The following is an 18,067-nucleotide window of genomic DNA, read 5'->3' as shown; positions in this document are numbered from 1 at the left end:
TACACAATATGCATACAAAAAGGCTTGTTCAAACGTTTACACAGCGTGTAGTCCTTGTACTAATGTTACTTGACCAATGAAAGATACCAAGAGACAGTACTTTAGCAGCTTTCTAAAGCTGAGGGATGGCTTCTACAAGGATTTTAACCCTCTCATCCACACTTTTAATTTAGCTGTACCATTTTCACTCTACAAGCTACTGACAAATCAGAGTCTCTATGCATTCAGTGCTAAAGTACTGACTCAGGAAATTAATAATGTAGGACCAATTAAGTAATTGTAAGATCTGGTACAGAATTTCGAAGTTTGAATAGATTTTAATCAGAGAGGGGTGGCAACAGAAGGATTACAGATCCTCAATTTATATATTAAAAGATAGGAAATATTCACAACAGGGCTAACGTTTAAATAATTGTGGACAGAAATTAGAGTACTCTAACAACATACACACTTTCAACACGTTTAGCATTTGTAAGCATATACTACCACGGCAATATAACATCTTGCTTCAAATCGCTGTTACGTTCACGACGCCTTGCTCTCTGATAATCGAGGTTTAAGTTACGAGTCAGAGCAAGGAGCAATTGCCGAAGCACGGGTAACTCTCGGGCCGTACAGCGCACACAGAGCGGAGGGCCGGGCCGTTCCCCCCGCGGTGCCGGTGGCCGGGCACAGGCCGCGGCGAGGGCGGCGCCCGCAGGCGAGCCAAGCGCGCGGGACCCGCCTGGCGGCGACGCGGCCTGGGGGCGGGACGGACACCCCCTCTCCGCCCCCCCCCCGGCGGCTCCTCGCACCCCCACCGGCACGGGAACAGCAGCGCCCTGTGCCCAGCGGGGCCGGCAGCTCCCCTTGGAGGGAACGGGAACCGCCTGTGCCGGGCAGAGATAAAACCCGTGTGTGAAAATACCGTATAAACCCTCTTCCAGCAAAATACTTTATCACCGCTGGGAAGGAGCCATGGGGAGCCCGAGAGCATTTTAAGCTCCCACCTACTGTATGCCTTCTGTACCTTTGTGTTGTCCTCTGCAACGTATCTATTTGTTTAAAAAACTGATAACACAATAAGCTAAAACTTGATTTATTCTCAGATGGAGAAAATGCCAGCGTAAACAAGCAGTAGATGAAGTCTCACCAGCTGTTACAGAGAGAACACCTCAGTGTTTGGCTTTAACAAGCTACCTGGCACTGGCATCATTTCAAGTGCAGACTTGCTTTGCTGCAAAAAGAACAGAATAATATTAAACTCATTTAGAGGAGAACACTAACTGGAAGAGTATGCAAAATCATTAAAGTTTTTTTGCAACAAACGAAGCACATTGCTCTTTCTGGTCTCCCAGCAGATTGTTACCTGTGCTCAGAGCTGGCCAAGGCTGCCCAGAGCGCGCGTGGGGAAGTCTCACAGGCAGAGGCACGCCATATTTATGGGTGGGCAGCCATAAAATGAGGTGCCTTAGAAGCGTCTCTGTTTGCTACTCCCCACAAGAGGGCCCCCTCTCACCTCGGGAATCACCGAAAAGCTTGTTAGCACTGTAAGATGCTCAAGTAGCTAAGATTAAAAAAATTCTAACTGGTATAAATTAGTGTACTCCCTTAGCACTGCATGCATTTTGCCACTATGCATTTATGAATGGGAGAGTAAAAAACCCTCACCCTGGTAATTAAGCCATTCACTTAAAGCTACTTAAGTGCAGCAGCCCATCTGCCCAACAAAGGGATCCACTCGTAACATCTCTCTGCAAAGTCCTTGTGGTGCTGTTAAAGCTTTCCCCAGGATCAGCTCTGACAGTCTGTATATCTAGCCACAGGAGCGGGGGAGGAACCAACCAAACCAAACACACACAGAGCTATTTAGCTGGTTTGTTTTGTTTTTAAACAGGAGCAATAAGTCAACCAGTAGGTAATTTCACCAAACCAGGATGGGAGGTTGACCTTCCTGAGGAGCCGGATCCAGACACGGGTGTTCCGCTTGCGGAGCAGACCGCAGCCGAAGCCATCCGCACGGCCCTCCCTGGGCACACAAATCTGCTCGCTCATGGATGGACCAAACAGCCGCGGAGCAGCTCCCCGACATGCTGCGAGGGTGTTCCTGTTTGCGAACGCCTGGAAAGGAGCCCCTGTGACAACTCAAAGACCTAAAAGAACCTCAACAGACAACAAACAGCTTCACAGAAGAAGTTTAACTCTGACATTTCACACACGAGGAAGTTTTGAATGAACTTTGACAGCACAAAGCAATTCAAACTCAAAATACTCAACAACTCACACAAGCAGATCCCCTCCTGTCTACAAATATGTCCTAATGAGTAAAGGTTCAACACAGTAACATGAAATTAAACTACAAAGCAAACTCAGAATAAATCTAGGCATGTAAGTCCTTTTAAAACTATACATATGTAAAATACATATCACCTGGCAGCTCATCTCCAGTTTTGGTAAACGACTAAAAAAAGACTGATAATACAGCTTAAAAAAAAAAAAATCACATCAGCAGTGTAAGCTAGAAAACTCGAAAAGAGTTTGTTAAACGAGGCTTTAAAAATACATTGACAACCAGTTCTTCCTGTGGAAAGTGACAGTAATGTGGTTGCAAACTCTGAAACACATAGGATAACAGATGCACATCCTTTCTGAAGCCGAACTTTAGAGTGATGGCTGGGAGTGATTTGTAAAAAGGATTTCTGAGCAAAAGCACTATACTTCTAACTTTAATACAAAAAGACAGCATTTGGATGGGTCTGCCCACAGTTGTTGCTTGTGACTGCATGGCCACATTATATAAAACAAGTATTAAAAATATTATACTGTGGAAACACAGTTAATTAACCAACAGCCATATGGCCTATTCATATGCTGTTTTGATGAAAAACCTCACTCTATGATTCAGAGATAAACTTGGACGTATGTTAGAGAAGTGAAGGACTGGCAATGGGTGAGTGGAATTGTACTGTGGAAGGAGGAAAAAAAGGAAAAAAAGGAGAGGAGTGAAAGCTGGAGTCAGACTTCACAGTCCAGCAAGCAGCGCTCCCAGTGAACATGCCAGAAAGGCAACCCCTCCGCTGCCTGCAAAACCAAACAGCATCTGCGCCTACAACACTGATACACCGGTTGATCTGCTTGCGTAAGCCAAAATCTCCTCCCTGCACCCTCCTCGCCCTTAGGACAAAATAAAAGGGTTTTAAAATGCTCTTGCAACGTACATCGCTCCTTAGAGGGGATATAAGGACACCTCCCTCCTTTCCGTATAGGAAATACGGGCTTGCAGAAGCCCGTTGCTTGCACGCTTTTAGGGCGCCGCCAAACCCCCGGGCTCCCGCAGACCGCCCTCCCGCGAGGCGCAGGTCCCAGGCCTCGCTCGGAGAGGCGCCCGCCGCCGCCCAGGCGCAGGTCCCAGGTACCTTAACCCCACCGAGACATCCCTTCTCCCTCGCCGGGGCTTACCTCGTCCCCGTTAGCCGGATGTTGCAGGTATTCACCCTAACTGCAGGAGCTCGCCGCTACCTCAAGTCCTGTTCAAAACCCGCTGGCCCGCACGCCCCGAGCTCCCGCGCCGCAGCCCGCCGGCCGCCCCCCCGGGGCCCCTTCCCCGCCGGCCGGGCCTCCCCCGCGCGGCTCCGCACCCCCGCGTTAGCCCCGTCGCGGTGGAGGCGCCCCGCAGCACACCGAGCCCTAAAAGCGAACGGTTTCAGAACAACAAACGGTGCCCCGGGCATGACGGCGCGCACCCGCCGACGCCCCTCCGAGGGGCCGGGGAGGGAGGTCTCGCCGTTACGGCGGGGCACGGGCCGGACGCGCCGCCCCCACTAGCACGGCACGGCTCTGCCCGCCGCCCGGGCCGGGCCGCAGAGCCCCTGCGTGGGGCCGCCCCCGCGGCTGGCTCCGGGCCGGCTCTGCAGGTGGCGGTTCGCGGTGGGTGACACCCGGGGAAGGGAGGAAAGCCCCCTCACAGCCCGGCGCACGGCGGGCACGGGCAGCCGCGGGGCGGCCCCGCACCTGTTGCGAGAGGAGGCCGCCGCCGGGCCCTGCTGCGCTCTTTCTCCTCACCGCCGCCGGCAGCCGGCCGGATGCGCCGGGGTGCCCGCAGCCGCCGACCCGCGCCGCTTCCCCCTACCCCAACCGCCGGCAGCGCCTCACCTGCGGGGCGCCGGCACCCGCCGCTCCTGCCCGCGGCCTCCGCCATGTCTCCTCTTCGCCGAGCGCGGCTGCTCCGCCCCGCGGATCCGCGGCCCCGGGCAGGTGAGAGTGCCACGTCCCCCCTCCCCCGCCGGCGGGATCTGCCCAGGAGCAGGTGAGAGCGGGCCCGGCGCCCGCGGGCGGGTAACGGCCGCCCCTCACGCGCACGAGACCCCGCCGCCCTCAGCGGCGGTTATAAGGCGGCAGGGCGGGGGCGGGCGGCGACCGGCCTGCCCGCACAGCCGGCTCCCTCGGCAGCCCTGGTCTAATCGGCATACCGGTGTTTCCCCAGGTGGGTTTTTTTTTTCCCTCAGAAGGGCTCCCGCCGCATTGGCACAGCTCGTGAGGTACCGGCGCGGAGAGGAACAACAGGTTTTGGGGTGATTACCAATTCCCCGCCGGTGTCTCGACAGTAGGTGGGGAGGAGTGGTGGCCACCTCACAAGCCCAGGCGGCACGCCGCATCGTTTGGCAAAGAACTGTAATGCTGTAGTCTCGTTATTACAGCACGTGCTTTTAAACAGCCGGGTACATACCCTAAGCTGCCTGCAACTCCTGGCTTCCAAAAAATGGCTCTGTGAAGAGTTGTCAATATATCAGTCCTTTCTGTAAAGGTCATGGTCTTGTTACCTTTCCCATGAGTTCACCTAAACTTGCCCTAAGCTGCTTTCCAGGGGGATAAGAGTGTTTCCCTTAAAAGTGTTCTAGGTCTGGATTAAAACATCATTTCATTTTGCATCTGCTTGCAGGTAGTACCAATCATCAGAACTCTGGTTGAAGAAGGGTGAATGAATCGGGGAGCTCACGGTACGCAGCTGTGGCATGCATGGAGGCAAGCGAATGGAGACGTGCAGCTCCCTTGGTCTGGCACACTGGACAAAGCAAACTTCCACCACTGTGCAGAATGTCCTCCTTTTGCAAACAGCTAAGTTCAGGGTGTGAGGTCTTCTAGGGGAAGGGAGGATGAACGTTTTCTTGCACCAGGAGCCATTTGTGCACTAAAACAGAAGGAGCTGGGGCTTGGGTGATAAATGTGCCCTGTGGTTTGTGGGCAGGAGAGCATGTGTGCGCTACAAGAACAGGCTGGGCTCTACGCTGAAAGGTGCAAGAGACACCGAAATCAGCACTGCCTTGGTCAAGTTTTCACTTCTGCGTTCTGCCTGGCCCTCTTAATGGACGTGGAAAGGTGTCTCTCAGTCAACCTGAGCCCTGGATTACAACAGCCCTAGTCAAGGACCAAGAGGCTATCCAAGCTCAAAGGGAATGGTATACTCTGTAGTCAAAAGGTTGCCCTCAGCAAAATCCTGCACTAAAATATAACGTGTCCTTATAACATAATCTCAAATCCCTCACTTATGGTCCACACAGCATATTCAGGGAGCCAGGCTGAGGAGTCCCAGGCTGACCTGTCTGATGCACTCTGTCCCAAAATGTTTCTTCACATTCTGTCCAAGGATATAAAAAGTAACGTGTCTGGCACAATCTATATGAAGTAGCCTTAAGTGGGGATATTACATAAGCTTTTGTGCACAGATGGATAAGCTGTGCTGTTTAGGGAACCACATTCAGACCAGCTCATGGTGTCTCAAGTAGCATAAGTGTACCTGGCCCAGCCTAAGCATGCATCATAGTTGATACACTCTTACCGGGGAGAATACAGAACTGATTGTCGAGCAGCTCTGCAGAAGCCACCTTGGGTCTGGTGAGGCCAGCGGTGAACTATAGGAATTAATCCCAGCTGGTGCCAGGCTAGGTCTTGTGGAGACATAAACAGATTCCTCAATCACACTCCCTTCTCTTACACATAGCTGGCATTACTGAGCACTCTGAGTCAGAGAGAACAAGCTGCATGCTTTCAAAGTACCAACATACAAATAAAGCAATGCAATTACATTCTGGTCTGTTCATGCTCCATGAAATCAGAAGTTTTCAAACTGTAGTCATGGACCGATATAGGATCATGTTTCACACAAAAATCAAATTAGGGGAGTGCGTTGTCCTAGGGTCACTTTTCCATCGGTAGAGTTTTTTAGTTGCTTTGGGTTTTGGAAGTCAGCCTCCACCACTGGTCTTTCCAGTGCTTAAAACAACCTTGAAATTGTACTGTTTTCTGCTGTAATAGCAGTAGAAATTGTTAAACAGTAGCTATGTTTCTCCTGAAATGCAGTTACATTTTTGGAATGAGTTGAATCTATCTGTGCCCAAACATCAGTGGAACCATCTTCAGAGTAAAAAAATCTGACTAAAATTATTTGATCTACTGTTCTGTGTTAAGCCTATTTTTTTTTTTTTATACATAATTGTTGGTTTTTAGTCAGCAAAAATTACTACATACATGTTAGGGCAAAATGTTTATGTTTAGAAAAAAATATTTAATTTTCTTTGAAAATACTTGCTAGACCTGAAAAATTCAGGGCATAAGCTGTTCACTGATTACCAAGGCTTATGAAAAAAGAAGCAGCTTCTTGTCCAGGCAAGTCTTACTCACAACAGAATTTTTTTGCAGCTGCCCCGTAAGAATCTGATGATACCCAGAGTGCTAGAATGCTGGAGTGACAATGAGATGGACAGGGAATATCCACCATCCTTTTTCATTATATGTGAAAAAGGACATATTGCATAAACAAAAGCAGAAGAAAACAACAGGCCACAATGACTATTCAGTGGATGGAGGCAGGACCTTCATTTCTCAAGTCAAGTAGAGCACCCAGAGAAGAATTTTGTTTGGCCCTGGATTGTCGGTACGGGAATTAGACTGAACGGGAAAACTGAGAAAATATTCCATGCTATGATTATCAAACTCAAATCACAGTAACTCTAACATGTGTCAGAAAGGTTCCCTTGATACTCAGTATGATTTTTTCCTCTTTTTTTATTCCAATATTTTCAAGTTCTACACCTTTATTATTTTAAAAGTCCAAAAATATAGGAAAAAGTAAATCTTAGGTTCTTTTTATTTTCAACTGTGTATGTCAGAGATAGCTTTAGAACAAGCTAACATTACTGTGGTTCAGGTGTATGCAACTGGTACAGTTCAGTAGTACATAAACAACTCTAAAACAAATGCACCATAGAACTTAAATTACCAAAAATAAACAATATTAAACTATGTAGGGCAGTAGGTAAAAACAATTACCTTTAGGTCTTGCACACTAAAAGAAAAATATCTAATTAAGATTGAAATTATGAAGTTCTACTACAGATTATTGAGATATATTACAAAGAAAAAGAAACTTGAGAAGTTATTGTCACATTTTGGTTTTGTTCCAGTGATGTACAGTCACATGAAATCTTACATCAGTTTTTCATGAAGTTAACATCTGGTTACTTTAACTACAATATTTCATGAGTTTGTAATGTTTTTTGGTGGGTTTTTTAATTTTTGAAAAAGTTGCATGTAAAAACATTTGAAGTAAAATAATGTTGCAGGTTGTTTACAGATTCCTTATGGATTATAGGAGTAAAAGCAGTCAGGAAGCTGCAGTGTTTTTAACATTGGTAAACAAATACTGGATTAAAGTGCAACAGTCCTTCTGACAGCACACCTGCTCTGTGCTGAAAGGAAATCTTTTCCTCTCTGCAGAGAAGTGAAGAAAAATTTCAGTGTCAGGCATGTTTCTCTCGAAAGTCAGTGATGGCCTTCCAGAGCGTGCATAGCATTCCTCCTCTGTAAAGAAAAATCATAAAGATGCTCAGGTACAAAGATACTCTCTAGCCTGAAAGCATTCCAATTTAGGTGCCTTCTGATTTTCTTGCTCTGGTTTTGACCAATGAAATTCAGTGGGAAGGCTGACCAAAGGTGAAATTCAACACGCAATACTCAAATAGAGAACAGAGTCCTTTTCTGATTACAATAAAGGGCAATCTTTCCACTTTTCAGATGCCTGCTTTCTGGAATTCAGACTTCTGTTCCAAAGGACCCGCATAACCCACAGCAGACTTCCAACATTACGAAACTGTCGATTATGAAAAAATCTTAACACCTGCCATATTTTTTTTTTATTTTTATTTAGTTATTTATTTTTAAACTGACTGGGCACACACACAGTGTTTGATAACTTCTATTGTTTCTACTTAAACTTGGTTCTGCAGTGACCCACACACCTGGCAGGATTAGGTGAAATCTAGTGTTAGTTGCAGTCCATGAGCAGTATTTCTGAAGTTTGATGATGATGATAAACTACAGAAAGTTTTGCTACCTCTACCTTTTTAAATAAAAGCAAGGCTCTAATGGGATATCCAGTGTCTCCAGGTGCAAGGTAAAAGCTTTACTTTGAAATTTTCACTTTCCTTTCCTTTAAATTTTAAAATAAGCTTTTCTATTAAACAGTATCAGCTGTTTATCAGGAATGCATCAGTATACAAAGACATACGGGAAAGTGTTACTTATTTTAAATCAATACTGCACAATCCAATAAATACAGACTTAGTATCAGTTTTCTCTTGTAACAAAACACAACTCCTGCTCAGCACAGTTCATTTAACTGTGAAGCATTACCTCAGTCTCAAACATTTCAGATCATCTCGTGTAACATAGCAGAGAACATCCATTAAAGTATAGTCTTCAGCCAAGAACTATAAAAAGAAGTTTAAATGAACATTTTGTTAGAAATATAACTTTTGAAGCTTTATATACCATCTGGCCTTAAAAATAGAAGTTTAAATTTAGAAGAAACCTAAAATTGGGCCAAAATGTAGTACATGTAACAGATTAATCCACATTGTTTCTAGAAATACAGTGAAATACTTAATTTTTATACTGTATACTCTACATTGGCATACCAGGCACAACTTGAAAGGTGTAATGCTTTTACAGCTACTCAAAACTTTTGTCAACTGGCATTTCTATTGTTATCACTGATATCTCAGTCACAGACTTCAATGAACACAAATTAGAACATAATTAATACCACATTCCACCCATAAGGAAATTAAAAACAACAGTTAAGACCTACCTTTTCAAAAGTGGCATCTAAATTTGATGTACTTGAATTTTGAGAAACCTTTGATCTGATCTGTAGGAGTGATAACTACATGCAGGTTTTCCTAAGTCAGCTGAAATTCTGAGATGCTCAACACCTCTAAAATTACGTAATTTGCTGCAGAGCAGACCAATCTACTTCAGGAGCTTTCACTTCAACACAGTTAGCTAAGGGTGAACACGTACCCTGTATCCAGGGTATAATCAGCAGGAACTGCTGCAACACGTAAAGACACTGAAAAATTATGAACGAAAGCAATACTGTCTATTTTATTCCCTTATTCCTAATCAGATATAGGAATTATTAACAATACTGTATTTTTATGAAGGCCTTCATGTTCATGGCTTTTTCCTGTCCTCTGAAAACAAACTCATCTCTCAAAATGTGCTGCAGTAATTAAAAAGGTTTGGTATCTCCTTGCATTGAGTCACAAAATAGAACTGGAACTGTGTCAGAGAGTGAACAGAATCATTGCTACCTTGTTTATCGTGGCCTCATCAGCTCCTTGAACGCTCAGCCAGTTTATGAGATCAGGGTCTTCGGTCCCTGTGCCAGTGGAATGACGATGACAGACAGACAATCCAGGAATATCTAGAACAAGCATTTTTGAGAGAAGGTTTTGTGTTGCCACAGCAACCTCTTGTCATTTTTGACTGCTGAAGCACTTCCTTCAATGAGCCTTCCCTTCAAGCTTAGAATACCAGTATCCCCGTAAATAAAGATAAATGTGAATTTCCAAAGCACACACAATTACAGTTTATAGACAGTTACACACCAATTACTCTACTTGGTTAGGGGTACAGTTAAAGTAGTGTGAACATTGATACAGATACATTTTCTGTCCTCTTCGGAAAATGACTTTACTAGTACAAGGCACATCAATTTCACTGTAACTGTTTCTACACTAATGTTGTTGCATCAATTTAACTAAATGGTTCAGCGTAACTCATACAATTAGTGCCTAGGCAATGCCTTAGACTGAGGATCAGCTGCTTTTGGAAAGCAACACTTCTTTGAAGCACATTACATGGAAACATGAAACTGCATTAGCACTTCCACCTTCTTCAGGGCAGATGTATCAAACTCAGCTTCCCTCAGTAAACTTTTAAGTTGTATTTACATCTCACCGATTAGATCCTCTTGAACTTTCCGATTTCAAACAATCAGAACAGTTTGTAATTCAAAGAACACATACCTAAACATACTAGATTATCCTCTTTAGAAATAATATTTATTCTGTAGGATATGAGCCTTGTACTCTTCCATATAATCACAATCAAAAATATGTAAATCATACCATTCCTTGTACTGTGATTAACAAATTCAGTAATTTGTTTCCACAACGTACATTCTTACTTCAAAGCAAACCCTACCAGAAGCAGCATAATAAAGCATCTTTGCTGAGACTGGCTCAATAAAAAGAACAGAAGTTTAGTTGCCACTGTCTTAATCTGTAGCCAGTATGAAACTTTTCCTTGAAAATTCTTCTCACTTACCTATTGGCTGTGACCTAAGCCGTAGGGTTCTGATCTCTTGATCTTTTTCTTCTATAGCTTGATGTAAGAGAACTTGAAATTCTCTCTCCTTTTGAACCAACTCCTCCAATAACCTGTGAAGTAACAGGAAGGAAGCGCACGTTTCAAATTTTCAGGAAAGCAAAGATCTTACTACACTTAAACTGGAAACCTTCTTGACAGAGACAAAGACAGACTTCTTCAGCTTTCATAGGAATATGCTCTCACTATAGATTTATTATGACCTATATCAAGACATAAACATTCACTGGTTCCTAAAGCTATAGCTCTTCAAAAAAAAAAAAAAGCCCCAAACACATCAGCCTCCATATACACATCCACCCACTAAACAGGTGGTATGGTACAAAATTTCAGTGAAATTTCTACAGCCAGCATTCTGTTTTAAACAAAACTGTGTAACTGAGAAGAACAAATATCAAAGTGTTTCATAAACCAAGGGCTAAACTTTGTGACATAATCCTTCGTAAGGAAAAATGGCAGTTCACATCTCTCCAGCAGACATTTTCAAAGGTATGGCAAGGGTGGAGCTGTGATGAAAATGTGGTGAAAACTTATGGTTGCATTTCTTAAATGGGGAAAATACTTTCTCATCCACACAAGGGCTATCCCTTCCTCACATATTAGGCACTTTGTGCCTACCCTCCTATGCTATATGAAGAATGAGAAAAGAGGAGGCAAAATACCTTGTGTCCTCTCCTAAGCAATTACTTTTGAGAATGTCAAGCAGAAACAAATTGGAACCCATGTTTGACTTCCTTCATAACACAAACCCAGAGAGAAACCCAGAGAGAGTCAGTGGTCAGCACCTTTCAAACTGATCAAAGGAAATAATCAGAATACAATGGAAAATTAGTATGTGAAAGTGCTGCAATTTGTTATTTTAGAAAAGCGTTTTAGTAAAAAGGAGGACTTGTGAACAATATGTATGCAGGAACTCGGGTAGAGAAATTGGACATGGAGAACACACTTACAAACCTATCACTGACTTCTGAGTCTTAGGAAGTTCTGCCCTGAAAGAATTGCAGCACCTTCATCACTTTCTTGAAGCCTTTGTCAGCCTGAGAACTACGCAATAATTTTAGTATGATTTTGTTTCCTTTTTTTGTTTGTTTGTTTTATTTATTTATACCAGTTCAGCACTGCAACTTTTTTTCTGGGACACAGAAAGATAGGGACGTTCTGGAATTCAGCTAGAGAACATGCCACAAAAGCACCTTACCTGTCTCTGCACAGAAGTAAACTGCATCCCATATGATTCCTTTGTAAAGACACCTAGCCCTACTTTTAGCTTGCATGCAGGCCTACCAGCAGCGTAGCTGCATTTGAGTGCTTCCACACCTGAGCTAACGATTCTTAACAAGTCCACCCTGCACATGAACAGAGCTGCTTTGTGCCTCTACACACACCCACAGCTTGGTTAATCTCAGTGCAGATTGATATTCTGTCCAGACAGGTGTGCAGTCATCTTTCAGTTCATTTATTCCTCTTCTATCCATTCTGTTTGAAAAAGGCCTTCGGGGCCAATAAAATAATCAACTATTTTCTCTTGATAACTGCTTGCTGCTTATGCCAATAAAGTTTTAATTAATACTTAAACAACTGTCCATATTATTTACCTCAAAATTTCTGCATGAATGACAGGATGTGATTATTTGGCCAAAGGCTTTGTATTTAAGAAATTTACAAAAGCAAAGTTCTAGAAAACAGTACCTCCTGCTGATGCTACTCCCCATCATAAACTTGGGAAGTGAGCCAATCTCAATTATTTATGTATTTAAGTGTATCAATAAAGCAATCAAAATATTTCTCAGTGCTCATCACAAGCAAAAAAATGAATTTAACATAAACTCAAAAATACTGATACTTTATTAAAAACAGTACAGTCTAATGAATTACTCTATGGCAAAACTCTTGGACACATTTAAAAGTAAAGTGCAATTTAACATTTTGATTTAAATGGGAACAATAACTACAAAGAATGTTCTAACAGCATAACAACTGTCTTACTGAAGACATGTTCTCTTTCTATCAAGGTCATATTCAAAATTTAGTGAGGTCAGTAGGAAATCCAATGTCATAAATCAGATGCTGCAAAAGCTAAAATATCTACTTTAAACAGACTATCTGGTATATTTTAATGAGAAGAAAACAAAATATATAAACGATTATTTGGATAGAATAGTGGAGACAGATTTGTCTGACATTTCTTAAACAAACAAAAAACCCAAAAGAACCACTTCTCATGTTTAAAGTGGAATATGTATATTTCTGGAAAAAAAATCCAATATCCAAATTTCTGGTGTATTTCTTCTTTTAAAGAACACACCTATTTTTCCCATCTTTCTCTGATGAACAAAATTTTTTTTTACTAAAAAGGTAATGCCTGCTGGTAAGCACAGATCCTGCTGCAGTGAATTCTGTGCACAAAACAAGTCTGAAGGAGTTTCCTTGTGGAGTTCATATGTGGCTGTCAACTAGCTTGAGTTCATTCCCCAAGAATAACTATAGAAAAGAACAGCAAGTTCTGCCTTAATGGAAACAAAACATAACACCATTCATCAGCCATACACAGCATATGAAGTAGAGAAAAAGCAGAAGCTTGGCAGCAAGCTCCATTTTTTCAGACCTTCCTTGAAAGGGCACCTGAAATCAAAACTGACCTTAACTTCCATCACTATTGTTTTGAAATGAATAAAACTAATTAAGTGATCAGTCACAGCTAAACAATGGCCATCATTTAAATGAACAACTTGCAGTACTACGGAATTTTGATGCTGTCACTAGTATTCTAGCACATATATTTTAAAAGCAAAACAATACATACTGTCACAAGCAGGCTACTATCTCCTGATGTCCAGACTTACCTGTTTGTCTCTAATTTTAGCCTGCCCAGCTGGACACTCAGTGATCTGTGAGCAGCCTGGGAGTCATGGGATACCGTAGAGCTGAGTGTGCTTACACCTGAGGTAGCTACTGCATCTTCCATGACAATGCAGGGCTGTTGGATGGTTTGATTCTGAGGCTGTTCATCTTGATCTTCAACTTCTACATCGTCTTGATCTGCTGTATCACTTTCAGATGCAAGACTAAAATGTGGCCTCAATTCTATTAGTAACATTAAAATACAAGCAAAAGAAAAAACATTAAAGATGTTAAACATTAGTTAAGCATTAAAACAAAAGCAGACCTAAGTGACTATTTACAGATCATCCTACAGCTTTGGTTAAACTAGACCTGAAATTCAGTAGCAAGAGAACAGATGATATTTTCTAGGGGTTTAGGACCACTCAGACCACAACAGCATCTCAGTTTACACTGATTATTATTCAGCCTATTGAATGTGGCTAGCATTTCATGTCAAATTGTGCTGAAGTATTATGTGCAGCAGAAGTACTTTCTTTTGCTTAATTCCATTCTCGGTGGTTTGTAATTTCTTATGTGTCTGACCTGAAATGTTTTATGAAACAAATAGCCATTATTTCTTTTATTTCCAGCTATTCCTGTTGTTGCTATTCTGGCATATTTAGCATTCTCTCATTATAAGAATACCGTGTTTACCAAAAAATTGTATCCAGATATAGAGAGGAAATAACAAACAGACCCCTCTCCCGACAAGGAAAAGTAGCACACTTCCCTTCTACTTATCAGAGAGAACGCTGCCTATTTTGTAATGATGTATGTCCACAAAACTGAGGACACAAAGCTCTACATGTACTCTGGTTTCTGTTATTCCCTGTTTAAACTACCTACCAGAGCTTATGCCAGGTATGCAAGATACGTACACAAGGTCTTATACTCCCACACAACCCATTATTGCAACAACATCTGTTTGTTAATTCTAACCATTTAATATAAATCTTCCTTCCTTCCTTCCTTCAATTGTGGCTTCTTACTGCTGAGCACTCCCTTTAGTCTCCTCACCAAAACATAGTTTTTTTTCTGAATCACACTTGGGTTTTGTAGGTTTTTGTCCTTTCTGCTGAAGAACTAAAAAGTACACTTCTCTTCTTTACGAAAGGGACATTTGTTCCTTGATCCATTTCATCTCTTCATTTCAATGCTACATACCTTTTTCAAGGTTGAACATACTAAGATCAACAGATCTGTGCTTCCTCTAAATTAAAGAAAGCAGATTTATTATGTAGCAGTTACCCAAATATTGCTAGGCAAATATGTCTGAATTTGCTTTGAACTTCTGCATCACACTAATAAGAACAGAAGTTAATTTTGCCATTGTTCACCACCAGGCAGTATAACTATACAACATCTGCTTCATACCACTCCTAAAACATCCCATAACTTTTAGAAGCATTAAGACCAGAGATAAATCTTCACATCATTCGAGGGGGGGGGGGGGGGGGGGGGGGTTGTTTAAAAAAAAAAAAAAAAAGTCAGGCAAATGCAAGGGGAAGCAATCAGAAGTAGGGTAAGGCAATTAGGGAAGAGGCAGATGATCAGTGCCCAAAAGCTACGAGGGAACAGAGGCTTTTGTTTAAGCTTGACCATGTACAATTAATGCTCATACTGAGCTGTACGGGGAAGAAGAGTCTATTAAGGAGGAATTCTACAGTACTCCTATTATACAGCAATAAAGTACATGCCTGTGAAAGGTGTTCGGCATTCTAATCAAAAGACAGATTTTCCTTGTGACTCGAAAGTAACACAGAAACCCTATGTATGCCTTGCTAGTTGTGCTGCGGATACGGAAAGTCCCAAGGAGAACAGGAAGAGCTATAACTTTTGTTGGAATTTTCAGATTCCCTTGTTGATAATTTAAGACTTAACCCGCTGCAGAAAACAGGAACGTAAGTATTCTGACTTCAGACTTAAAGCATTAAATCATACATTTGAAAATTTCACCATTAATTCCAGTGTAGGGAATGGGGGAATCACAAGCTTAGAAGTTAAGAAGCAGCAGAGAAACTAACTCTGGAAATAGATAGAGTAATAACAGAATGGGCTACAGTTTCTTCTACACAGACTCCTTCCTTCAGCTAAGCCGTGCATTCTACTTCCACAACATTCAAAATACAATATGCAAGCTGCAGGCACTGCAGGTTTGGTTGGTGTTTTTGTTTGGTTGGTTGAGGGTTTTTTGGTTTTGTTTTGTTTTTTCTTTAGACAGCTTCTGACCAGGAGCCAGAGAGACTTGAGTACTCCAAAAAGCACATCGTTAATCTACACTTTGTAAAACACCTTCCAAAATCGGCATGTGCTGGCAAGTGGTCTGTCCTTTGGATTTCAAGGGGCAGCATTGTGTACCTCAAAAAATTAGGCCCCAGAGCACCTTAGCCTACTACTGCTCACTGCGTTGCAAAATTGTTTAGATTACGCATCTCGGAAAGGTGCTTTCCAAAATAACTTGGACAATATACTGATTAGGTTTTGAGTTGCAAAACAGACAGTGAACAGGAAAAAGGCCACTGCTGGTTTCAAAATCTTCAGTGAAGCATCATAATCACAACTCTAAAGCACATTTAAAGAGATCAGCTAATAAATACTTGCTGATCATGAAGAAATGACTCACCTGGGACCAGAATAGTAATAGCAGTCTGCACAGCTTTTCTGATTATGCTGTCCAATGCAAACATCCAATGTGGCTTGATGTTATGATTTCGGAGAACTTTATTGACCTAGCAACAGAGAATTCAGTTGAGATATTATATTATAGTTTTAAGTTGGGGGGGATATATGTCAACATTATATAAAGTGTTTGAACTTATAGATGCTGTATCAAAGCAGGTGATTAAAACTATTTCATGTTGTCATTAAACGAAGAAAATAGCAACATTGCCAATTTCCACCATTTTATTACAAGTCATGCAATATCTTGTATTTTTTTTATCCAGTACTAGTTCCTGTGTTAGGTGATTTTTTTATGACTGCGATACTGAAATTTATTTAGCCTTCATCAGTGTGGAGAGAAACTTAAAAAGAATGCGAGCAAGACAAATACCAAGGACCATATTATGAAAGGCTTGTAACTTAAGCTAATTAATCTTGGGGGTTTTTGGCATCGTTTTCACTGCTTGCTCTGAGCAATACTTCTGTATTTTAAAGTACAATTGTAGGAAATATCAAAGAACTAATGTAATCCTGCTCCTTCTTGATTCAGAAAATAGTTAATGTTAGTTTAAATAGTCAGGGGACTTCATTTGTGTGCTGTGCCACTTTCTCTTTCCTTCTACTTTTTACTTTGTACAATCAGATAGTTTTCTACACTGGGTTGCTCCTGATTGCCTACAGGCCTGCTTTCAAACCACTTTTAGCCATATTCCCAAGTATCTCTATGGATGCTCCATGCCACTTGCAAGAATGTCTCTACCTTGGGGGAATTGTTTTCCAACTCCCAAATGACAGGGAAAAAGCAGGTGGGGTGATAGTGCTACAACGAAATGCCTAGGCACAGCAAGCGGCAATAGCACAAAACAGACTTGGTGCTGTTTTCCAGACATGGAAGCAGTCCAAAGCAACAGACTCTGCAGGAGTAGAACTTAAGAAGTTGCAGGAAGAAACAAATATAACTGTATTCAGAAAATTATGAAGTTACTCAAAGCCTTATAAAAAAAGTCACAACTACTGCTTACTAAAAAATGTGGCAAGAAGATACTTCACTCTTAGGTCTTTCTAAAAAAGAGAATAGTTTAATTTGCTCACATTGTGATAACCTCTCTGTAAAAAATGACTGAAGTTACACAAATGATGCCTTCAGAAGATATGTAAAAGTTAATAAATGTTATTAATCATATTATTTTCACTGCCCCAAAGCAACAGTATTCAGTAATGCAGTAATTTATCTAGGTACCTGTACTGGGTTTGGCTGGGACAGAGTTAATTTTCTTCACAGCAGCCCATATGGTGCTGTGTTTCAGACTGGTGACTAAAACAGCCTTGATAACACACCCATGTTTTAGCTATGGCTGAGCAGAGCTTACACAGTGTCAAGGCCTTCTCTGTTTCTTACACTGCCCCACCAGTGAGTAGGCTGGGGGTGCACTAAAGGCTGGAAGGGGACACAGCCAGCACAGCTGACTTGAATTGACCTAAGAGATATTCCCTTCCATATAATATCATGCTCAGCAATAAAACTAGGGGGGCAGTTTTTCCAAAGGAGCCATTGCTCAGGGACTGGCTGGGCATTAGTCTGCTAGTAGCGAGTGACTGCTTTTGCATCACTTGTGAGGTTCGGGTTTGGGGTTTTTTTTCCCCTTCACTTACTAAACAGTCTTTATCTTGTCCCACAAGTTTTCTCACTTTTTGCCCTTCCAATTCTCTCCCTCATCCCGCTGGGAGGGAGTGAACGAGCAACTGGGTAGGGGCTTTCCCGTACCTGCCAGCCAGGGTCAATCCACCACCGTACCTAAGTCTCCTCAATTCTATT

The 18,067-nt window shown here is 42.3% G+C and overlaps 2 protein-coding genes across 4 annotated transcripts in view; both read right to left on the bottom strand.

The window, feature by feature from the left end:
- Positions 1-4,244, bottom strand: part of MAP7 (microtubule associated protein 7) — a 126,711-nt gene extending 122,467 nt beyond the window's left edge. For all 3 annotated transcript variants that reach the window (XM_050893329.1, XM_050893330.1, XM_050893331.1), the window contains exon 1: positions 4,132-4,244. In XM_050893329.1, coding sequence (XP_050749286.1) covers positions 4,132-4,177 — 46 coding nt within the window. In that variant the 5' untranslated portion in view covers positions 4,178-4,244. The remainder of the gene's footprint in view (positions 1-4,131) is intronic.
- Positions 4,245-7,012: 2,768 nt separating this feature from the next.
- MAP3K5 (mitogen-activated protein kinase kinase kinase 5) overlaps positions 7,013-18,067 on the bottom strand; it is a 107,888-nt gene continuing 96,833 nt past the window's right edge. Inside the window, 6 exon segments of the mRNA XM_050893316.1 lie at positions 7,013-7,836; positions 8,668-8,744; positions 9,630-9,742; positions 10,648-10,760; positions 13,551-13,791; positions 16,214-16,319. Coding sequence (XP_050749273.1) covers positions 7,776-7,836; positions 8,668-8,744; positions 9,630-9,742; positions 10,648-10,760; positions 13,551-13,791; positions 16,214-16,319 — 711 coding nt within the window. The 3' untranslated portion in view covers positions 7,013-7,775.

The sequence above is a fragment of the Gymnogyps californianus genome, chromosome 3 (genome assembly GCF_018139145.2).
Source record: "Gymnogyps californianus isolate 813 chromosome 3, ASM1813914v2, whole genome shotgun sequence".
Classification (NCBI taxonomy): domain Eukaryota; kingdom Metazoa; phylum Chordata; class Aves; order Accipitriformes; family Cathartidae; genus Gymnogyps; species Gymnogyps californianus.
The sequence above is the reverse complement of the archived record's forward strand: the minus strand, read 5'-3'. Positions and strand labels throughout refer to the sequence as shown.